The sequence below is a fragment of the Cornus florida genome, unplaced genomic scaffold (assembly GCF_030987335.1).
Source record: "Cornus florida cultivar Cherokee Brave unplaced genomic scaffold, ASM3098733v1 CherokeeBrave_3.0.0_Hap2_Chr01, whole genome shotgun sequence".
Classification (NCBI taxonomy): Eukaryota; Viridiplantae; Streptophyta; class Magnoliopsida; order Cornales; family Cornaceae; genus Cornus; species Cornus florida.
In genome coordinates this window covers 95,953,913-95,979,012 of record NW_026775571.1, presented here as the reverse complement: position 1 = coordinate 95,979,012, position 25,100 = coordinate 95,953,913, and the positions used below count along the sequence as shown (strand labels likewise).

The 25,100-nt window shown below is 34.5% G+C and overlaps 1 protein-coding gene across 1 annotated transcript; it reads right to left on the bottom strand.

The window, feature by feature from the left end:
• Positions 1-1,625: 1,625 nt before the first annotated feature.
• Positions 1,626-25,100, bottom strand: LOC132278157 (uncharacterized). The gene is made up of 16 exons (XM_059779971.1): positions 24,254-25,100; positions 22,180-22,320; positions 21,953-22,074; positions 21,624-21,834; positions 18,690-18,927; positions 18,268-18,418; positions 17,878-18,163; positions 11,751-12,085; positions 11,644-11,702; positions 8,023-8,801; positions 5,944-6,084; positions 5,717-5,838; positions 5,388-5,598; positions 2,458-2,695; positions 2,036-2,186; positions 1,626-1,931 (listed from the first exon to the last, which is right to left on the bottom strand). The coding sequence occupies exons 1-16, from the start codon at positions 25,098-25,100 to the stop codon at positions 1,626-1,628; spliced, it is 4,338 nt and encodes a 1,445-aa protein (XP_059635954.1).

The following is a 25,100-nucleotide window of genomic DNA, read 5'->3' as shown; positions in this document are numbered from 1 at the left end:
TCCCGGCAGACACAACACTGGTTGCAACTACTCCAACATGCACTTATCCTACAACACTGGCGGCTGCCTCGAGTGCAATGGCCTCGGCTGCACCACCCTCACCCAGATTAGCCTCCACCACGGCCACACCGACCTCTCGTCCTATAAAATTGACAAACGTAAAAACATATCAGAGAAGGCGAAGTGTGACTTGGCAATGTGTTGGTGACTTGTAATTTCTTGTCAATGTTGAGATAGATTGGTTCAATTTATAAAGTCGTAAAAGTGAAAAAGGTCGCTAAAACAGTCAAATTTGATCAATCCCCTACGGCAGTCGGCAACATGGTGTTTTTGTCAACATTTTAACCTTAAGGGGTTCTATTATCCAAAATAAAAAACTTATATATGCATATCCTTATGACAAATTTGAAGGGTGTCATTGTACTTTACCTTTTTTTTTTTTTTTTTTACCTGCAAACAGTAACACCATCTTTAAAATTTCTCTCTCCCAAAACGTCGTTATTTAACATTATCCAATCTTTGACCTCTTTCACAGAATTTGTGGTTCGAATTTGATAGCATTTCTTTAAAAATAAAAAATAAAAAAATTTAATTTTCAATTATTAGTTGGTTTATTGGAAAGGTGATAGAAAAGAGAGGAGTTACCCTCAAGACATCTGATCCATTGTTGTTGATGATATAAAATTTCTGTTAAAAGTTAATTTGGGTCTTTAGCTGGTTTGGTGTCCTAGATTATGCAATAGATCGAGTGGCACATGAGTTAGCTAGCTAGGTAAGACCTTCATGACTCCTTGATGTCATTCTTGATGATTTATCATCTTCTTCTTAATCTACTTTTGGAGAGTTACAGTAGTGCAACTTTGTATTTCAATTGAGCCTAATTTATTAATCTCTTTTTCTTTCTTGTACAATATTTTTCACAATGAGTTTACTCAATATAATTCTAATTATTGAAGTCACTTGATTAAGTATTTAACACAACATAAACATGTTTATTTATATTATGATGTTAGATATACAAATTTTATTTTTGTCGACTTCTTCATTATACTACACAAAGAATCTAAAGCAATTTATGGGGGGAAAAAAAAAAATCACTAATCATTTCTCAAAGACAAATTTAAAGAGAAGATAATTATATATTTTTCTAGTATATATATAAATATAGTGCGAAAAAAAAAAATAAAAAAATCAATAATCATTTCTCAGAGACAAATTTAAAGAGAAGATAATATATATTTTTCTAGTATATATATATATATTGCGGAACAATTCACTTCAAAGACAAATTTAAAGAGAAGAAAATTAGAACTTCAGATGTTTTAGTTCCATATACTCAGTTATATTGCCCAAGAAATGTTTCATATCTTTGAACAGTTCTCGTCATTATGCAAGTGCCCTGTGAGAGTTTTATTTGCTCTAAAAAATTTGAAAACTTTTGAAATGCCTATACACGAACTAACTAAATTTTTACCTTGTATACTCTAAATATATAGCATGCACAATTTGGAATTTATTTTGATTTCGAAGTCTTTCAACTTCAGTATGTACGTTTCTATATCTTGTGAGCTTCAGCTAGCTTATTTAACTATTTACAATTTCAAACATTCATAAATTCAGTAACATTATCGAGGATTTAGTTCACTTATTGATACTTCATTCAAAGAAAACAACTCCGTTCTGTTTGCGGACTTCAACTGATTTGTCCTACCACGGACAGAAAATGGAGGTTGCTGAGGCAGTGGTAGGGTATCAAGAGAACTGTTGAGCATCTGAACTACAGAAGGCATAGAGGGCCTGGCATCCATATCTTCTTGAACACACAAGAGGCCTATATAGATGCATCTAATAATTTCATCCATTGAATAAGAATCTCTCAGAATAGGATCCATTATTTCCAAGGGTGTTCCGTCTCTCCAATGTTTCCAAGCCTGCAATAAAAAGAAGAAATTGACACTTATTTTCTTGAACGTTGAAATGCGATATTTGCATTGACAAAGAAAAACAACAATTGCAATATTTTGTCTATACTCACATAGCTCAAAAGGCCACCAGGACCATATGATTGATAGAAGCTACTATTCTTCTTGCCAGTTATAATTTCCAAAATTGAGACTCCAAAACTAAACACATCAGACTTCACAGAAAATTGACCTTGCATGGCATATTCTGGAGACATGTAACCACTACAATCCAAAAATAAGAAGACAAGAAGAAACAATTTACAAACAAGGTTTTTTAATCATAGATAAATATTCTGTATTGATGACATGATGCACAAAAGCTCAACAAAGAAGAAATCATCAAAAAAAACATAGATTAAATATATTAAAGTAAGCATGCATATACTGAAGTGTATTATTTTCCATTAGACGTTCTAGTCGGACCAGTAATCTATACATTTATTAATTTAGATTATGAAAACAGAAATGGAGGATGCAAGACTTAGGAACTTACAAAGTCCCAACTATTCTACTTGTGCTTCCTTCGGTTTGATCCGAACAGAAAATTCTCGCCATGCCAAAATCTGAAACTTTTGGATTCATGTCCCCGTCTAATAATACATTGCTAGCTTTGAGATCCCGATGTATAACTTTAAGTTGCGAATCTTCATGTAGATAAAGAATTCCTCGTGCTATGCCACCTATAATCTTGTAACGCCTTGACCAATCCAGTTGTTTTCCTTTTTCTGAATCTGTACATTGATCATCATTAAAATTAATACTATTATATAATAATTTAATACAGTTAATCAGGGAAATATAAACTCCAAATGTTTGAGGGTATAACTTTAATATACAAATCCTTCAGTACACTCCCTCATGAGTGGCTTTCTATTTTTCCAACAGTGTTTTGATTTTTATCATCGGTGACCATTAGTTTTGAACACAAGTCCTTGCCTGCTTCGATTTCATGAAAAAAATTAGTAAAAAGAGAGATGTGGAAGACATTTCTTCTCACTTGATATCCTATGTGAATGTTTTACAATATATATAACAATGTGTACAACTGCTATACTTAATCATGTACATAAAAGTAATTTATATAAAATCATGGAGAGATAATGGATAAAATTGCATAAATTAGTTTCCTTTTCTGTCTTGGAAGACTGAAATTTGTGAAAGAAATTTTGTCTTAATAAATTTCTTTTTTAGACTTAAAAATGATTTGGTGACTCCTTGTAAACAAGTGGTATAATTCTTGTCCAACAAGGAATTGGATTTTTTAAGAGACTACAAATATATATGGGTTTGGGTAAGGTAGAGAGGAAAAAAGAGATGATTGTAGAAAGAGAAAAAATGAGTTGAGTTTGTGAGAAGAGAAAAAGTGTGTAATAAAAATTTGAAGTAAAAATAGTCATTCTTCTCCTGTGGATGTAGGCAATTTACCGAAAAAACATAAATCTTGTTTTACTTGTGCATGTGTTTGCTTTTATCTGTTCTAGTTGCCAATTGTGTGTGTGAAATCCTAACAAGTGGTATCAGAGCCATGGTAGCAACTATTACAGAAGGAAAGTACGTGGTCGAGAAATTTGATGGAAGAAGGAATTTCAGTTTTTGGCAAGTTCGGATGCGAGATTTACTAATTCAGCAAGGACTAGGAGAAACTTTGGTTAAGAAACCGAAAAAGATTGAAGAAATGGATGAGTGTGATTCGATTGATGTTGGTGGATGATATTGTGTATGATGTGATAGAAGAAGATTCAACAGCGAACATGCAGAAGAAGTTGGAAAATTTGTATATGGGAAAGAATCTCACCAACCGATTAGTCTTGAAGCAAAAGTTGTATTACTTTAGGAGAAAAGAAAGGGTAAGCCTATAAGAATATCTTGGTGAGTTCAACAAAATTATTTGTGATTTATCTAAAGTTGATGTCAAGTTAAGTGATGAGGTTAAAATAATTATTTTGTTAACATCAATACGTTCTACCCATAAGCATTTATTCAATACTTTGCTTTATATGTGAGATACAATCTCAGTGGAACAAGTTGAATAATGAAAAGAGTCGTGATGCTCAGGCTCAAGCTCTTATTGCTCAAGAGAAGAAGAGATTTAGAGCTTCAAGAAATCTTGTGCCAAGAAAAGATGCTACAAGTGTGAAAGAAAAAGGCATATTCAGTGGTATTGTCCAGAAACAAAGGAGAGCGCATCCGCTGCTACTGTTGTGTCATGGGATACGAAAGAAAGATGATAATGATGAATCATTATCAATCATTGATAATAAGGGAGAAGTTAAGGATTGGATACTTGATTCTGCGAGTTCCTTTTATATGTGTCCTCATAAAGAGTGATTTGCTACACAAATCTGTAGGTGGTGAGGTAATTATGGGGAATAATGCTTCTTGTGATGTTATGGGAATTAGAACAATCAAAATCAAGACAACGAATGGTTTGGTAATAATTCAAATGAATTTACATCATATTCTAATTCCAAGTTTTAGAAGGAAAGTAATCTATGTCGGAATTGGATTCCAAGGGTTATTAGTGTGAAGTAATCGAATAATGGATTAATGAAGATTAGAAGGGGACCACATGTTATGCTTTTGGGAAGGAAGGTCAATAATCTCTATATTTTGTTAGGAAATACTATGCTAGGTGGAGCAATTGTAAAAACAGAATGGAAGCCTGTTTCGAGATCTACTAAATTGGAAGATCAAGAGAAGGAAGAAGTCTCAGCAATTGCAAAAGCACCAACCTTTATTCCAAAAGTAAGAAGAGTACGATTTGGTGATGCGAAAGTAGATTCTAGGTTCAATTATTTGAACTTGGAATTATTTGAGTAGCGAAGAATGATAAGAAGAAAGAAGATGTTAGGTTCAATGTCTAAAGATCTCCAGTCAATGTGGAGCTATGAAGGAGCATGTGAAGATGAATTTTGAGCCAAGGTGGAGATTGTTTGGTTTGTGTCTCAAAATTATTTTTGAAGACTTTATAAATTAAGAGAAAAAATGAGTTGAGTTTGTGAGAAAAGAAAAAGTGAGTAATACAAATTTGAAGTAAAGATAGTCTTTCTTCGCCTGTGGATGTAGGCAATTTGCCGAACCACATAAATCTCGTTTTGCTTGTGTGTGTGCTTTTATCTATTCTAGGTGCTAATTGTGTATGTGAAATCCTAACACATTCTAAGTTGAAATCTATCGTCTTTAGTTCCTGTTTCACACATGCATTTATATTTTCATGAAATGTTTCACAATTTTGAACAGTAGTTGTCATATACACACTTTGCTTGCACGTGTAATATGATTCATATATATTTTAAAAGTAATTGCTTAAAATTTCCTACAATTGAGAGGAGAAATTAATAGCCTTCATGAAAATCATATTTGTAATAAAATTAAGTAGAAAGGAAATTCAAGGACATAGTTATGTGTTGAGAAGGGTCAAACCGAATAGAAAGTAGTCGAGGCTTTTGTTGGGGACGAATTCATAGATGAGTAATTTTTCTTGACTTTTCAAACAGAATCCCACTAATCTCACTAGATTTCTGTGTTGAAGCTTGGCAACCAATATAACCTCATTCTTGAATTCTTCTTCACCTTGACTGGAGCTTTTAGATAATCTCTTCACTGCTATATCTTGTCCATTAGGAAGTGTACCCTGAATGTATGTGATAACAATTAATTGTTATTCCAAATATCATAGTAAGTACGTATGTCATCAGGGCACAAAGAGTGGAATCTTGGAATGCTTGTAGAAGAACTAAGTAAATTGTTACCTTGTAGACGGCACCAAATCCACCTTCACCAATTTTGTTATCATTACAGAAGTTATTTGTGGCTGCTTCAATTGTTCTCAAATCATATTGCAAGGATTGTGTTGTTATCAAATCTTTTCCAACTACAAAACCAAACAGTAAATATATACAAAAGCAAATGGTCCAGACAGGTACAAACAAAAATTTCGTTATTTTTTTTCATTTAATTTTTATTTTTCTTGTATTACCAGTAAGTTCTTCTTGTATAGCATTGCATCTCTCTCTTGCTTTCTTTTTTATGCACAAAAAGCCAGTGGAGAAAAGAACAAGTGCAACAACTACTGAAACAACAATGGTAATAATTACTTGCGATGAGATTTCTCCTTTTCCTGCATCAACCAAAAACTAAATTGTGAAAATTCTATGCCAATATACCTTGACAATTGATTTACAACGAAAACAAAAAAAGATAAATAAGATGAAATAGTATAGAAATGATCCAATTTTATATTTTTATATGGAACCTTAACATTTACCTAATGGTATTATGGTTTTAGGTCCCAATATATGTCTAATTAATAATTACAACCACAGCATCTGTTATTACAGGGTGTTATACCACTGTGATAGTTTCACCAAATGATGTCTGTCACCTTTATTAACTTGTAGATGCAAGGAAAACACATCCTAATAGATAATATATTCTCCAAATGTTATAATATACACGATATCTAAGCTTATATCATCTTAAGTCAATAGCTTAGAAAATCAGTAAGTTTGAAACTAATTTGAAATTTTTTCCCATGGATAGCTTGATTTAGGTTAGCTTTTAAATTGAAATTTTATATGGTATTAGATGTTTTATGATTGTTGTAGATTTTGATCGCTGAATGGTTTAATTGGAAAAATTGAACTTTGACTATTATGAACAAGTTGGGGTGAGATCGGAGGGCAAATGACAGTGGAGGCCAATAGTGATTTGTATTGAGAACTGAGAAAGACCTTGTAATTCTAACAAATATGGAATTGTGGTGGGAGTTTTGTACAGTAAGAATTAAAAGGAAAAGATCATCTATTAACAGGAATTTTATTACATTCTATACACAACGTAGTACATGCTTTAAATTAAGATCTATTAGTGTAAAACTTATTAAACATCATCTTCAAATGATTATATATTTTAACTCTTATCAACCTGACAAAGTAAATAATTAATTTGTTCAAGTCCAATTGTTATATAAATTTCAAATTACGATTTTAATTATTCATGAAAATAGTGAAAAGAGATAAAATATATATAGAGAAGTGATACATTAAAACTGGTTTGGAGTTTGTTCTGAAATTGTTTTGATCTTCAATCCATCCATCCACCTCTCCAACTAGACTAGGTTCAGATGGAAACATATATATGCCCTTCAGGGTGTATGTATATATATATATATATATATATATATATATATATATATTATCACCATAACAATGCAAAGATGAAAACCCAACCCTAGATTATTGAGAGATGGACGCAAATTAAACTGGTATAAATTAACAGAAATTTTAATACTTTCTATAAAAAGTAGTTCATGCTATAAGATCTATTAGTGAAAAACCTATTAAATTGTCTCTTTGAAATGATTATTTTCACACTTTTCAACTTGACAAAGTAAATAATTCGTTTGTTAATAAGTCCAATATTTGTATAAATTTCAAATTAAAATTTTGATCATTAATTACAGTGGTGAACTGAGAGAGAATATATATAGATCAGTTATAGATCAAAACTAGTTTTGAGTGTGATGAATTTGTTTTGATCTTCCATCCACGCACCTCTCCAATTAGACCAGGTTTAGATGGAAACATAAGCCCTCCAGGCTTAATCTTATATATATATATAAACAATGGAAATATGAAAACCTAACCCTAGATTATTGAGAGATGGACGCAAGTCTGGTATAAATTAACAGAAATTTTGTTACTTTCTGTAAAAGGTAGTAATTAAGTTCTAATAGTGTAGAACTATTAAAGAGTTTTCCACTTGTTTGGATTTTATTATGAATTTGTTTCGATCTTCAATCCATCCATCCACCTCTCCAATTAAAATCCGTTCAGATGGAAACACAAGCCTTTCATAACAATGGGATGATGAAAACCCAACCCTAGATTATTGAGAGAGGGACGCAAGAATGGTTTCCTGTTTTTTTTTTTTTTTTTTCCCCCTTCCCTGATTATCCTACATGCATCAATAAAACTATATGTATAGGATGCATTAATAAATATAATTATATCCTACATGAATTAATAAAATTATATGTATCCGATGTGGGGTTCACCTTTTGTGGCAGAAGTAGAATTAGATTTTGGAGGAGGAGGTGGTGGTGCTGGTGCAGAGGCAACCATGGTATAGAAGGGGTAGAACTGGTAACGAATATTACAGCTCGGAAACAGAATTGTGACCCCCTGCTTGTGCATTCCGTCGCAGCAATCTAGAAGAAGTGGGATACCATCCTGGAGGCAGGTGTCGCAACCATCAGCAGACAGGTCCGGTGTGCATTGCACAAGCGCATACACCTTCTGAAACGCTGTGAAGTTAGCTTCTTTAGTTGCAAACTTGTTACCAGATCCATCAGTAAAATCCGCAGCCTGAGTCACTAACTCGTTCATTGTATCCCTCAACAATTGCCTAAACCGCGCAGGCTCATTGGTGACGTTCTGTGGATTCCACAGAGTGATGGAAACTGAAGTGTTCCATTCGGTGAGTAAGGCTGCGTTGTCTGAGAATCTTATAAAGCACTTTTCATACCAAGCTATAGCCTTCTTCTGATTGGGACACGCATCTAGTATCCCCTTACTAGCAATTGCAACACACTCCTGACATTCATCTGTGGTAACATCACCCCGGCACATAAACATGCCGTAAACCATGTTGTTGGGGTCCTTGTCATCACCAGTAGTGTAGTTAAAGAATCCGTTTTGGGGTACCCTGTTTGCTTTAGAGGAGAGTACAGAGAGGAGGTTATTGAGATTGGCTCTATAAGTGCTGTTAGGAGTGTAAGTGTTTTTATTTGAGCAGTAATGAGGAGGTTGGGAGCTAATTTGAGTGGTGAGGAGGCTAAGAAAGCAAAGAAACAGATAAGGGGCAGTAGTAGTAATGAAGATGATATTGATCATAGAAGCCATTTCGGTATAGTAATGGAAGTACTCTTCTTTGATTACTTATAGTCTACGGAGACAATACATATATGCATAGAAAACGAGACTTATATTTATTTTGATGGATCAAAATCCGGTTCAGAATGTAAACATAGGAAACGATCGCCGAAGGCGTAATCAACTAATCCATGCATGGATCAGGCCGGCAGGGCGGCTAGCTACGAAGACTCATTGACTGTAGCCCAGTCAATTACCGATTTACCCAAATTTTTAATTAATTAATTGTCATTTTGTCAAAAGAGCATTCTTTTAAAACTTTTTACTTTACCCAATAATTAATTGTCATTTTATCACAAGCGCCGAAAGCATCCCAGCATCCTGACATCCCATGGTTGGAATGCTTAGTATGTGTTAATTGGATTGTGTGTGTGAATAATTCGTCAAAACCAGGGATGTGATGAAAAACTTGTGGACGGGTAAAAGAAGCAGTATTGCCAGAAGTCCAGGCCAAGCTGGACAATCCAATTGGTCATATGGAAATTGACTATACTTTTTATTTTTTTATTATTATTTTCGTTTTCTAACTTCCCGATTGAGGAAAACAATACTTTTTCTTTTTTTATTATTATTTTCTTTTTCTCACTTCCCGATTGAGGAAGAGGAGATTATATTATACAAGGTGGGCGCTAATGGTCCAGACATTGAAGAGATTTGGTCAAAAATTAATAATGATATTTGATATCGTTTTTGTTAAAAATTTAATGGGACAATTTATTTTTTACAAGTTTTTGAGACAATAATCATTATAATATGACAAACACCAAAAAAATATTAGATGAAAAAGTTACTCAACAAAACTAATTACTTGTACGATATTATGTAGTTATGTGTTCTTTTGGTCCATAGTGTCCTCATAACCTTTTGAGACTATTATACAAATGCGTGCCATCTACATATTATTATTTTTTTTTTTTTTGTTGAATGATAAACTTTTATATTAGAAGAAAACGAATTTATACAAAGTTCCCAGACAAAACAGGGAACAAAGAAACAAAACAAACAAACAAAGTAGCCAACAAAAAGTCCCAAAATCACCAAAACAAAGCCAAAGAGACAAACAACGTCAAACATTTATTCATCTCAAAAGATAAAGATCAGAACCTATAAGGAACAGAACTTCCAACCAACATGAAAGAGAAAATCATTCCAAACAAGCGAGTGGAGCATATGTCAAACAAAGTTCGAACTCCAACCCAAAGAGCAGCCCTGGTGAAAGAGGTCTTGAAGTTCCTCCATTGGATTCATCTTCTTGAGATCAGCACTGGATTGCAATTTGATCGAACTGAGTCGCGAACGATGAGGTGTCCACGTACACGATTGATCGCGTGGAGCCAATTTTGCATTTTTGCTCCTCTTCAGCTGCCCTTCTTCTCTAAAATTTCATTGAAGCCTTAAAGCGCTAGATTCGGCTCAAATTAGCCCTAAGCACCTAAAATCGGAAACAAATCAAACTAAAAAGATGAATAAAGATAGAAATGAGGTGCTAACATTTGCAAGAATAAGGGCTGAGATGTGCATCTTTTGGCACTTATCAGAAACACTAAATGAGCAATGGGATTTGTGAAACCTCTCAAAAATCCCATCTCAATCATCCACCTGATTACCCCGTTGCATTTTCCTGATCAAAGATGCGATGATGAACATCACAAATTTCTACTATTGAGGTTGTAGAGCTTGATCACTATTTTGGATTACAATTCTGGGGAAGTTCGACCAGTGGCACTTGTGCAAGGTAGAGACCATTGGATTCTCGAGGATGTTAAATTTATAATGCGGAAATATAAGATGTAAAATAGGAAGATAAAACAGAGAAAGATTAAGAACACAATATATACATGGTTTGGCACTAAGGCCTACATCTATGGATCAAGAGCCACTGAGGTTACATTTATCTTATTGCTTGTATTTCTTGATGATGTTTACATTATACTGATATACAATATATAGAAATAAATCAAGAGTAAATCAAGGAGGAAAGAAGGGAAAAGAAACAAATCAAGGAGGAAAGAAGGAAAAATGAAACAAAATATAATATATATATATATATATATATATATATATATATATATATATTTCAATATTCCCCCCACAAACTCAAGATGGGTTTGTCGAAACCAAATTGAGTTTGAAGATGAAATCAGGAAAATGGTGGTGGAGTAAAAAGCATCCAAAAGGCCATAACAACGTCGGGAAATAATCGGAACAAAGCCAGGAAATAGTTGGAACAATACCGGGAAAGAGTCGGAACAATGCAAGGAAATAGTTGGAACAAAGCCGAGAAATGGGCCGGAACAACACCTGGAGACACCAAGGTGATCCATCCGAGAAATGAAAAAGATCCAGAACAAAGCCGGTAAAAGGCCGGAACTAAACCGGTAGCCAGTAAATGGTCGGAATTAAGCCGGTAATCAACAATAGGCCGAAACTTCGTCAGTCTTCAACAACTGTGCCGAATCTTAGCTGGTCACCAACAATAAGGCCTTAAAACTCTGGTGGAACGAGAGTCGGTAACGCCGGTGGGCCAAAGCTGAAATGGACAGGCTAAAACTGATCTAGGCAAAAAAAATAAATAAATAAAATAAAATAAAATAAAATAAAATTCTGAACTAAACAAGGCCAAAGCTGAACCGGGCTAAGGCTTCTGAAGCCAAAATCTGATGAAACTGTGTTTGGGACAGTCCAAATAAGGAAAACAATTTTTTTTTTTTTTTCACTATCAGGCGTGATATAATGGGTCCTACATCCCCTTATCAGTGCATGTGCAAAGCTCTTTTCCCTTTCCCCAACAAAGAGGAACAATCTGCCAAAAGAAATGACACCAAAAAAAAAATTTACAAACCCATCAAACAGAGAACAAGAAGAAGGTGCAGACGGCGAGGAAGAGAACACTGGTGCCGATACGGGATAGAATAAATAGCAAGCAGAACGAAGCAGACTGACAAGATTGACGAACAAGGACGACCATACAGAAGGATAAGCAGCAAGGAATGGTGATGACCGGCGTCAAACAGAGAACCTGAAGAACCAACCAACGACGAGCATTGAAGTGCTTGGTCAACGGGGAGCAAAAGAACTGACGGCGGTCAGCTTTGAGCGTGAAACAGATTGAACAGCAATTAACGACTAGAATACTCGTTATTCCGATGATAGTGAAATAGTGGGAAGTAAGGTTTGCGTATAGATCTGGTAAAGAGAATAAGACAGGTCACCGACAATAATGCATGATCGGTCCAACGACGGCTAGGCAGAGAGTCCGACCAGAGAGATTCAGCAAAAGGCAGGCACAGATGGGATGGTCGAGTCGCATCTGTAAGAGAACTGTAATGTTTATAATACATACATATATATATATATATATATATATATAATGTTAATGTTATGTTATTAAGCTGTGGGACCTGTTATAGTGTATAAGCCATTATAATGGCTTTAAGGCCATTCCAAGCGTTAGTTTCTTTTTTTCTCTCCCACGCAGACTCTCTGTTTCTCTCACAGTTATTTTTTCTTTTCTTTTTCAACATTATCAAGCTTAGATCAAAGCCACACTTGTGAGAATTAGACTTTGCCTTAAAAAGCAAAGTTCATAAGCGCGTCGAGATCTACGTTTTGATCAGAGCAATTTTCAGTTTGGAGCACTTGGGATTTCGAATTCTAGGGCTTGATTTGGGGGTTTTGCATTCTTTGAGGTAGGGGTGCTCTAATTCATGTTTTCTTTGATCTTTTGTGAGTTTCCCTTTTAATTTGATTCTAAACATGTTTGATTTTAGCAATTTTACCTATGTTGTTGTGGTTGTATGTAATTAAGGTGATAGATGTATTATATGTGTTAATTGAATCAATGATTATGATTATATACTTGGTGGTGAAGATACATGTTTAGTATTGACATTTTAGATGTCCCATGATTTTTAATTGTTAAGGAAAGTGATGTTGAAATTATGAAAATAAATGTTAGGATTTCCCTTAATAATACGATCATGATGTAGATGGAATGTATGGGATTTATTGTAAATTTTTCTTGAGAAATTGCCATGATGCTAGATAGATGATGTGTATCTCTATGTGTGTTATGTGTAAATAATATAAGTGTGAATGATTTGTTGATTAGATATATAAAGCATGCTTTTGTGATTATGTCCTTGTTTAATATGTGTAATTCTAGAAATTTTGTTAACTTAAAACATGCTATAAATTCATGAGAAAATTATTCTTTAGTATGAAATGTTGTTAAGGTTTGAAGATGTGAAAATTATGGTAAATTGTGAAGCATGAAGCATTCATGCATCCATTGGGGGAAAAAAAAAAAAAAAGGAAAAGTATTTTTTCTAAACCAATGAAATTGTTTTGGGAAATGTTTTTGAAAAGTGTTTGTGAAAGCCCGGATGCCTAGGAGGTGCCTAATGGTCCATGGGGTTAGTGTGGTCTAGAGAGGAGATTAGGGAGAGATACTAGTGTGGTTGAGCTAACCAGGCCGCATGCGATGCCTTGGAAGTGCCTTGTAGTCGTGGATGGTTAGCCAATTCCCCTTTCGTGACGCCTTAAAGGTGCCTTAGGTCGGATTACACTAACGGTTTGGATGTTGAAACGGTATTGTTTCAGAAACGGTGAGTGACATTGCATGGCATAGCACATCATTGGCATACGTGGTGTATTTGGTAATTGGTTGAGATATGTATGTTTGTTGATGATACAGTGGTTTTACTTGACTCCCGAGATATGATCCCATTCTCTTACTTTCTATTCTCTATGTGGATTCACGGTGTCATAAAAGGTGTGTCTTAGACACTTCCTACTAAACGTTTAGCTCACCCCATTATTTAACATTTTTCAGGTCACGAGAAGAAAGTGGCGGACGACGTTCCTCCACAGGTTTTGATAGGTTAGTGGACTATTTGACCTATTTTGTAGCTATGATCTCATTTTATTATTATTATTTATAAACCCTGGGATGACACATCTATTATGTATTGACAAAGGAAATGATGATAACGTCTTTAGCTAACCTCGAGTTTGGGCAAGGACTCAGTTAGCGATTCGGACCATCGGGTTCGGGTCGTTACAAATTTGGTATCAGAGCTTTAGGTTCGAAAACCTAAGGACGACGGGTAGTGGCTTGCCTAGAGGGGTAAAAGGTTGACCTACGTTGATTACTTGTTGGTGTTTATGTACTTACTGTTTTATGAAGCATGCTTACTTGCTTAATTACTTATGTGTTATGGTTTTAAAAGACATGCTTTCTTGATAGGTGTTCACATGCTTACGTAATTAAATGTTAAAAATATGTGTTACATAGCCACGTATATGGAATATCTATGTGATAATGATTGAAACATATTATACGTGATATGATGGCAAGTAGTGAGTGTGGGTTATGACATGTAAGTGGTGCATGGTAATGTGATGGACAGTTGAGCAAGGGTTGTGCAAGTGGGTATTATAGGAAATGATAATGAGGATGAACGGGATGTTTAATTTCACATAATAAATTAATGGACTTATTGTTTAAAACTTATGTGATAAGACACGGTCGTGTCAAGGTTTATATCCCTGTTATTATGTATACATATGTATATATATGCATGTCTTATATATATACCTATATTCTTATGCGTATATACGGATGAGTATGTGATGGTTGCTAATACGGTAGAGTACCTGTTGCGTATAGATAGTTGTGTGAGTTTTGACCTGAGTAGGCAAGGAGCTCGGTTGCTCTAAGGTTGTTGGGTGCCAGTTCTTATCGAACATTTGGCTTAGACTTTTAGCTCTTGGATTGAGCTATTTGGTTTGTAGTCATTTTAATCTTCTTGTTGCATTTTGTGCAGTGCTCAGAGCACGACTGTGGAATGGGTTCATATTCCATGGCATGGTGTCCTCATTGTTTGTGAGTTTCATGCATCGGTGGATGGGTTCCCGTGACTGTGAAGGTCAAGTTTGTGAGTAAGGGTTTGGCATGACTTTAGGAGGTTAGTATTTATGACTTGGGTCACGGTTTGGTGCGGAGGTTCTTTTTGAACTGGTCGTGGTAGGTGTGATAGAGGTTGTTTGAGTCACGAATGTAGTTTATGGGTTGTAGATGTGTATTGCAAATGTTCTGGTACAGTCTAAGAAAGTGTGTTGGTTATCGTTGGTTAAAAGGTGATTCCCATTCTGGGAAACTACAGGAGTGTGCCGCGGGTAATTGACTCATGGTGAGTTGATTGCATGGCTCGGTCAATGAGCGGGTTTATGGGTTGGCACTGTTGTCAAGAGAATCTCGAGGTGTCGTATAATGGTCAATTTTAGCTGGGTAATGCAAGGTTGTACAATAAGGCAGGTAGTATGGGGTCATTGAAGTGCTGGTCGATTGCAGATGAGGTGATAGATTGTGGGTATTATATACTAAATGGACTGTGTTTTAGAAATTGAAGGATGTGGACTGGAGTTATATTTTAATTATGTCTGGGGTATCAAGAGATAGTGCTATTTGTTTGAAGATCCACAGAGGTAGACTGATGATAAGAATGATTGGGACGAAGTTGATCTTGTAGGTATAGTTGGTAGCCCCATTTAACTTTTGTCGGGGCCAAGGGGGTTCTAAGGAACGGGGAAGAGAGGAAGTAGTGACGTTGAACATGGGGTATGAAGCTTTCTTGTTAAGGAATGTAGATTATCTTAGAAAGAATGGTTAGGGTGGCCGGTTAAGCGTTGGTGATTGATTGCATTGTAGATGGTTTGAGGAGACATTTGGATGTTGAGCATTCTGGTTTTTGTGCTCATTTTTCCTTTAGGATTTATCGGAATGGTATTGCCATATAGAGATTCTTTTCTAGTGGCAAGTAGTGGCTATGTGGGAGGTATTAAGAGTAATGCTTATTATTTTGTTATGATGGTGTCATAGAAGGAATTGCTTGGTAATGACTTGGCAATCTGGTGAGATGAGAGGTTTGAGTTGTCATTCGAGGATTTTGGAAGTAGAGGCATTATGGCGTGATGTTTATTATTGATGAACAGAATGGTTTGGGGTAAGATTGGAGGGTGGATTGGAGAGTATGAGTTGTTGTTGCATGTTGTCAGGTAGGTGATGGGATTGTGTGCCAGTTGAGGCGATTATGGTCGGTTTAGTCTTTAGAGCCAAAGAGGACGATGTTGCCAGATAGACACCTTTTTCTTTTGACGAGTCAGTGGGTTGTTGTGACTGAGGTCACAAGTCAACAGTGCACGGTGATCGAGGTAATATCGTCTGGGAAGGTAATAATGGAACGAGTGGTAAAATGCCATTTTATAGCATAGGGATTGTTATTTGGGAGTGACGGGATGCGGTGTCTAATGGGTTGTGATCATTTCTAGTGTTGGTATGTTGTGAGCATTAATACTCTTGTCCGATAGTTGTGTTGTGAGTTATATCTTAGTACTCGACAAATAGGTGGTAGGGATCTGATTGGTTTTGGTTAGCCTGGGCGTTGCGGGGTATCATACGCAAGGTTTCTGTATTGATAGTGTATGATGGTTCGTTAGTGGCGAGGTCGCCGAGAATTAAGTTTATAGTTCCATACGGGTATCCATTTGGTTCTTCTCCTTATGTGTAAGGAGTTTAGTTCATCTCATGTGAGATTAGGTGTCCATGGTTGGACAGTTGGTGTGTAGCATGTGACAAGGTGTCGGGTGCATCCAGGTGCGAGTCGTCAGTCTCTTGTGAGAGCAAGGTTTGTTACCCTTTCCATTTATTCTAGTCCTGGCAAGGACGTCATTTGTCGTGAGTCTTATTTTCCATGTAGGAGTCTTATTTTTTTTTTTTTTTACCTGCAAACAGTAACACCATCTTTAAAATTTCTCTCTCCCAAAACGTCGTTATTTAACATTATCCAATCTTTGACCTCTTTCACAGAATTTGTGGTTCGAATTTGATAGCATTTCTTTAAAAATAAAAAATAAAAAAATTTAATTTTCAATTATTAGTTGGTTTATTGCAAAGGTGATAGAAAAGAAAGGAGTTACCCTCAAGACATCTGATCCATTGTTGTTGATGATATAAAATTTCTGTTAAAAGTTAATTTGGGTCTTTAGCTGGTTTGGTGTCCTAGATTATGCAATAGATCGAGTGGCACATGAGTTAGCTAGCTAGGTAAGACCTTCATGACTCCTTGATGTCATTCTTGATGATTTATCATCTTCTTCTTAATCTACTTTTGGAGAGTTACAGTAGTGCAACTTTGTATTTCAATTGAGCCTAATTTATTAATCTCTTTTTCTTTCTTGTACAATATTTTTCACAATGAGTTTACTCAATATAATTCTAATTATTGAAGTCACTTGATTAAGTATTTAACACAACATAAACATGTTTATTTATATTATGATGTTAGATATACAAATTTTATTTTTGTCGACTTCTTCATTATACTGCACAAAGAATCTAAAGCAATTTATGGGGGAAAAAAAAAATCACTAATCATTTCTCAAAGACAAATTTAAAGAGAAGATAATTATATATTTTTCTAGTATATATATAAATATAGTGCGAAAAAAAAAAATAAAAAAATCAATAATCATTTCTCAGAGACAAATTTAAAGAGAAGATAATATATATTTTTCTAGTATATATATATATATTGCGGAACAATTCACTTCAAAGACAAATTTAAAGAGAAGAAAATTAGAACTTCAGATGTTTTAGTTCCATATACTCAGTTATATTGCCCAAGAAATGTTTCATATCTTTGAACAGTTCTCGTCATTATGCAAGTGCCCTGTGAGAGTTTTATTTGCTCTAAAAAATTTGAAAACTTTTGAAATGCCTATACACGAACTAACTAAATTTTTACCTTGTATACTCTAAATATATAGCATGCACAATTTGGAATTTATTTTGATTTCGAAGTCTTTCAACTTCAGTATGTACGTTTCTATATCTTGTGAGCTTCAGCTAGCTTATTTAACTATTTACAATTTCAAACATTCATAAATTCAGTAACATTATCGAGGATTTAGTTCACTTATTGATACTTCATTCAAAGAAAACAACTCCGTTCTGTTTGCGGACTTCAACTGATTTGTCCTACCACGGACAGAAAATGGAGGTTGCTGAGGCAGTGGTAGGGTATCAAGAGAACTGTTGAGCATCTGAACTACAGAAGGCATAGAGGGCCTGGCATCCATATCTTCTTGAACACACAAGAGGCCTATATAGATGCATCTAATAATTTCATCCATTGAATAAGAATCTCTCAGAATAGGATCCATTATTTCCAAGGGTGTTCCGTCTCTCCAATGTTTCCAAGCCTGCAAGAAAAAGAAGAAATTGACACTTATTTTCTTGAACGTTGAAATGCGATATTTGCATTGACAAAGAAAAACAACAATTGCAATATTTTGTCTATACTCACATAGCTCAAAAGGCCACCAGGACCATATGATTGATAGAAGCTACTATTCTTCTTGCCACTTATAATTTCCAAAATTGAGACTCCAAAACTAAACACATCAGACTTCACAGAAAATTGACCTTGCATGGCATATTCTGGAGACATGTAACCACTACAATCCAAAAATAAGAAGACAAGAAGAAACAATTTACAAACAAGGTTTTTTAATCATAGATAAATATTCTGTATTGATGACATGATGCACAAAAGCTCAACAAAGAAGAAATCATCAAAAAAAACATAGATTAAATATATTAAAGTAAGCATGCATATACTGAAGTGTATTATTTTCCATTAGACATTCTAGTCGGACCAGTAATCTATACATTTATTAATTTAGATTATGAAAACAGAAATGGAGGATGCAAGACTTAGGAACTTACAAAGTCCCAACTATTCTACTTGTGCTTCCTTCGGTTTGATCCGAACAGAAAATTCTCGCCATGCCAAAATCTGAAACTTTTGGATTCATGTCCCCGTCTAATAATACATTGCTAGCTTTGAGATCCCGATGTATAACTTTAAGTTGCGAATCTTCATGTAGATAAAGAATTCCTCGTGCTATGCCACCTATAATCTTGTAACGCCTTGACCAATCCAGTTGTTTTCCTTTTTCTGAATCTGTACATTGATCATCATTAAAATTAATACTATTATATAATAATTTAATACAGTTAATCAAACAGGGAAATATAAACTCCAAATGTTTGAGGGTATAACTTTAATATACAAATCCTTCAATACACTCCCTCATGAGTGGCTTTCTATTTTTCCAACAGTGTTTTGATTTTTATCATCGGTGACCATTAGTTTTGAACACAAGTCCTTGCCTGCTTCGATTTCATGAAAAAAATTAGTAAAAAGAGAGATGTGGAAGACATTTCTTCTCACTTGATATCCTATGTGAATGTTTTACAATATATATAACAATGTGTACAACTGCTATACTTAATCATGTACATAAAAGTAATTTATATAAAATCATGGAGAGATAATGGATAAAATTGCATAAATTAGTTTCCTTTTCTGTCTTGGAAGACTGAAATTTGTGAAAGAAATTTTGTCTTAATAAATTTCTATTTTAGACTTAAAAATGATTTGGTGACTCCTTGTAAACAAGTGGTATAATTCTTGTCCAACAAGGAATTGGATTTTTTAAGAGACTACAAATATATATGGGTTTGGGTAAGGTAGAGAGGAAAAAAGAGATGATTGTAGAAAGAGAAAAAATGAGTTGAGTTTGTGAGAAGAGAAAAAGTGTGTAATAAAGATTTGAAGTAAAAATAGTCATTCTTCTCCTGTGGATGTAGGCAATTTACCGAAAAAACATAAATCTTGTTTTACTTGTGCATGTGTTTGCTTTTATCTGTTCTAGTTGCCAATTGTGTGTGTGAAATCCTAACAAGTGGTATCAGAGCCATGGTAGCAACTATTACAGAAGGAAAGTACGTGGTCGAGAAATTTGATGGAAGAAGGAATTTCAGTATTTGGCAAGTTCGGATGCGAGATTTACTAATTCAGCAAGGACTAGGAGAAACTTTGGTTAAGAAACCGAAAAAGATTGAAGAAATGGATGAGTGTGATTCGATTGATGTTGGTGGATGATATTGTGTATGATGTGATAGAAGAAGATTCAACAGCGAACATGCAGAAGAAGTTGGAAAATTTGTATATGGGAAAGAATCTCACCAACCGATTAGTCTTGAAGCAAAAGTTGTATTACTTTAGGAGAAAAGAAAGGGTAAGCCTATAAGAATATCTTGGTGAGTTCAACAAAATTATTTGTGATTTATCTAAAGTTGATGTCAAGTTAAGTGATGAGGTTAAAATAATTATTTTGTTAACATCAATACGTTCTACCCATAAGCATTTATTCAATACTTTGCTTTATATGTGAGATACAATCTCAGTGGAACAAGTTGAATAATGAAAAGAGTCGTGATGCTCAGGCTCAAGCTCTTATTGCTCAAGAGAAGAAGAGATTTAGAGCTTCAAGAAATCTTGTGCCAAGAAAAGATGCTACAAGTGTGAAAGAAAAAGGCATATTCAGTGGTATTGTCCAGAAACAAAGGAGAGCGCATCCGCTGCTACTGTTGTGTCATGGGATACGAAAGAAAGATGATAATGATGAATCATTATCAATCATTGATAATAAGGGAGAAGTTAAGGATTGGATACTTGATTCTGCGAGTTCCTTTTATATGTGTCCTCATAAAGAGTGATTTGCTACACAAATCTGTAGGTGGTGAGGTAATTATGGGGAATAATGCTTCTTGTGATGTTATGGGAATTAGAACAATCAAAATCAAGACAACGAATGGTTTGGTAATAATTCAAATGAATTTACATCATATTCTAATTCCAAGTTTTAGAAGGAAAGTAATCTATGTCGGAATTGGATTCCAAGGGTTATTAGTGTGAAGTAATCGAATAATGGATTAATGAAGATTAGAAGGGGACCACATGTTATGCTTTTGGGAAGGAAGGTCAATAATCTCTATATTTTGTTAGGAAATACTATGCTAGGTGGAGCAATTGTAAAAACAGAATGGAAGCCTGTTTCGAGATCTACTAAATTGGAAGATCAAGAGAAGGAAGAAGTCTCGGCAATTGCAAAAGCACCAACCTTTATTCCAAAAGTAAGAAGAGTACGATTTGGTGATGCGAAAGTAGATTCTAGGTTCAATTATTTGAACTTGGAATTATTTGAGTAGCGAAGAATGATAAGAAGAAAGAAGATGTTAGGTTCAATGTCTAAAGATCTCCAGTCAATGTGGAGCTATGAAGGAGCATGTGAAGATGAATTTTGAGCCAAGGTGGAGATTGTTTGGTTTGTGTCTCAAAATTATTTTTGAAGACTTTATAAATTAAGAGAAAAAATGAGTTGAGTTTGTGAGAAAAGAAAAAGTGAGTAATACAAATTTGAAGTAAAGATAGTCTTTCTTCGCCTGTGGATGTAGGCAATTTGCCGAACCACATAAATCTCGTTTTGCTTGTGTGTGTGCTTTTATCTATTCTAGGTGCTAATTGTGTATGTGAAATCCTAACACATTCTAAGTTGAAATCTATCGTCTTTAGTTCCTGTTTCACACATGCATTTATATTTTCATGAAATGTTTCACAATTTTGAACAGTAGTTGTCATATACACACTTTGCTTGCACGTGTAATATGATTCATATATATTTTAAAAGTAATTGCTTAAAATTTCCTACAATTGAGAGGAGAAATTAATAGCCTTCATGAAAATCATATTTGTAATAAAATTAAGTAGAAAGGAAATTCAAGGACATAGTTATGTGTTGAGAAGGGTCAAACCGAATAGAAAGTAGTCGAGGCTTTTGTTGGGGACGAATTCATAGATGAGTAATTTTTCTTGACTTTTCAAACAGAATCCCACTAATCTCACTAGATTTCTGTGTTGAAGCTTGGCAACCAATATAACCTCATTCTTGAATTCTTCTTCACCTTGACTGGAGCTTTTAGATAATCTCTTCACTGCTATATCTTGTCCATTAGGAAGTGTACCCTGAATGTATGTGATAACAATTAATTGTTATTCCAAATATCATAGTAAGTACGTATGTCATCAGGGCACAAAGAGTGGAATCTTGGAATGCTTGTAGAAGAACTAAGTAAATTGTTACCTTGTAGACGGCACCAAATCCACCTTCACCAATTTTGTTATCATTACAGAAGTTATTTGTGGCTGCTTCAATTGTTCTCAAATCATATTGCAAGGATTGTGTTGTTATCAAATCTTTTCCAACTACAAAACCAAACAGTAAATATATACAAAAGCAAATGGTCCAGACAGGTACAAACAAAAATTTCGTTATTTTTTTTCATTTAATTTTTATTTTTCTTGTATTACCAGTAAGTTCTTCTTGTATAGCATTGCATCTCTCTCTTGCTTTCTTTTTTATGCACAAAAAGCCAGTGGAGAAAAGAACAAGTGCAACAACTACTGAAACAACAATGGTAATAATTACTTGCGATGAGATTTCTCCTTTTCCTGCATCAACCAAAAACTAAATTGTGAAAATTCTATGCCAATATACCTTGACAATTGATTTACAACGAAAACAAAAAAAGATAAATAAGATGAAATAGTATAGAAATGATCCAATTTTATATTTTTATATGGAACCTTAACATTTACCTAATGGTATTATGGTTTTAGGTCCCAATATATGTCTAATTAATAATTACAACCACAGCATCTGTTATTACAGGGTGTTATACCACTGTGATAGTTTCACCAAATGATGTCTGTCACCTTTATTAACTTGTCGATGCAAGGAAAACACATCCTAATAGATAATATATTCTCCAAATGTTATAATATACACGATATCTAAGCTTATATCATCTTAAGTCAATAGCTTAGAAAATCAGTAAGTTTGAAACTAATTTGAAATTTTTTCCCATGGATAGCTTGATTTAGGTTAGCTTTTAAATTGAAATTTTATATGGTATTAGATGTTTTATGATTGTTGTAGATTTTGATCGCTGAATGGTTTAATTGGAAAAATTGAACTTTGACTATTATGAACAAGTTGGGGTGAGATCGGAGGGCAAATGACAGTGGAGGCCAATAGTGATTTGTATTGAGAACTGAGAAAGACCTTGTAATTCTAACAAATATGGAATTGTGGTGGGAGTTTTGTACAGTAAGAATTAAAAGGAAAAGATCATCTATTAACAGGAATTTTATTACATTCTATACACAACGTAGTACATGCTTTAAGTTAAGATCTATTAGTGTAAAACTTATTAAACATCATCTTCAAATGATTATATATTTTAACTCTTATCAACCTGACAAAGTAAATAATTAATTTGTTCAAGTCCAATTGTTATATAAATTTCAAATTACGATTTTAATTATTCATGAAAATAGTGAAAAGAGATAAAATATATATAGAGAAGTGATACATTAAAACTGGTTTGGAGTTTGTTCTGAAATTGTTTTGATCTTCAATCCATCCATCCACCTCTCCAACTAGACTAGGTTCAGATGGAAACATATATATGCCCTTCAGGGTGTATGTATATATATATATATATATATATATATATATATATTATCACCATAACAATGCAAAGATGAAAACCCAACCCTAGATTATTGAGAGATGGACGCAAATTAAACTGGTATAAATTAACAGAAATTTTAATACTTTCTATAAAAAGTAGTTCATGCTATAAGATCTATTAGTGAAAAACCTATTAAATTGTCTCTTTGAAATGATTATTTTCACACTTTTCAACTTGACAAAGTAAATAATTCGTTTGTTAATAAGTCCAATATTTGTATAAATTTCAAATTAAAATTTTGATCATTAATTACAGTGGTGAACTGAGAGAGAATATATATAGATCAGTTATAGATCAAAACTAGTTTTGAGTGTGATGAATTTGTTTTGATCTTCCATCCACGCACCTCTCCAATTAGACCAGGTTTAGATGGAAACATAAGCCCTCCAGGCTTAATCTTATATATATATATAAACAATGGAAATATGAAAACCTAACCCTAGATTATTGAGAGATGGACGCAAGTCTGGTATAAATTAACAGAAATTTTGTTACTTTCTGTAAAAGGTAGTAATTAAGTTCTAATAGTGTAGAACTATTAAAGAGTTTTCCACTTGTTTGGATTTTATTATGAATTTGTTTCGATCTTCAATCCATCCATCCACCTCTCCAATTAAAATCCGTTCAGATGGAAACACAAGCCTTTCATAACAATGGGATGATGAAAACCCAACCCTAGATTATTGAGAGAGGGACGCAAGAATGGTTTCCTGTTTTTTTTTTTTTTTTTCCCCCTTCCCTGATTATCCTACATGCATCAATAAAACTATATGTATAGGATGCATTAATAAATATAATTATATCCTACATGAATTAATAAAATTATATGTATCCGATGTGGGGTTCACCTTTTGTGGCAGAAGTAGAATTAGATTTTGGAGGAGGAGGTGGTGGTGCTGGTGCAGAGGCAACCATGGTATAGAAGGGGTAGAACTGGTAACGAATATTACAGCTCGGAAACAGAATTGTGACCCCCTGCTTGTGCATTCCGTCGCAGCAATCTAGAAGAAGTGGGATACCATCCTGGAGGCAGGTGTCGCAACCATCAGCAGACAGGTCCGGTGTGCATTGCACAAGCGCATACACCTTCTGAAACGCTGTGAAGTTAGCTTCTTTAGTTGCAAACTTGTTACCAGATCCATCAGTAAAATCCGCAGCCTGAGTCACTAACTCGTTCATTGTATCCCTCAACAATTGCCTAAACCGCGCAGGCTCATTGGTGACGTTCTGTGGATTCCACAGAGTGATGGAAACTGAAGTGTTCCATTCGGTGAGTAAGGCTGCGTTGTCTGAGAATCTTATAAAGCACTTTTCATACCAAGCTATAGCCTTCTTCTGATTGGGACACGCATCTAGTATCCCCTTACTAGCAATTGCAACACACTCCTGACATTCATCTGTGGTAACATCACCCCGGCACATAAACATGCCGTAAACCATGTTGTTGGGGTCCTTGTCATCACCAGTAGTGTAGTTAAAGAATCCGTTTTGGGGTACCCTGTTTGCTTTAGAGGAGAGTACAGAGAGGAGGTTATTGAGATTGGCTCTATAAGTGCTGTTAGGAGTGTAAGTGTTTTTATTTGAGCAGTAATGAGGAGGTTGGGAGCTAATTTGAGTGGTGAGGAGGCTAAGAAAGCAAAGAAACAGATAAGGGGCAGTAGTAGTAATGAAGATGATATTGATCATAGAAGCCAT

What these genes read in the sequence shown, in the direction of transcription:
- LOC132278157 (XM_059779971.1), bottom strand. Translation starts at nt 25,100, where the DNA reads ATGGCTTCTATGATCAATATCATCTTCATTACTACTACTGCCCCTTAT. An exon ending in GATTTGGTGCCGTCTACAAG is followed by an intron (nt 5,599 to 5,716) that starts GTAACAATTTAC and finishes ACATACATTCAG; the next exon opens with GGTACACTTCCTAATGGACA. An exon ending in AGTAGAATAGTTGGGACTTT is followed by an intron (nt 2,187 to 2,457) that starts GTAAGTTCCTAA and finishes TTTGGATTGTAG; the next exon opens with TGGTTACATGTCTCCAGAAT.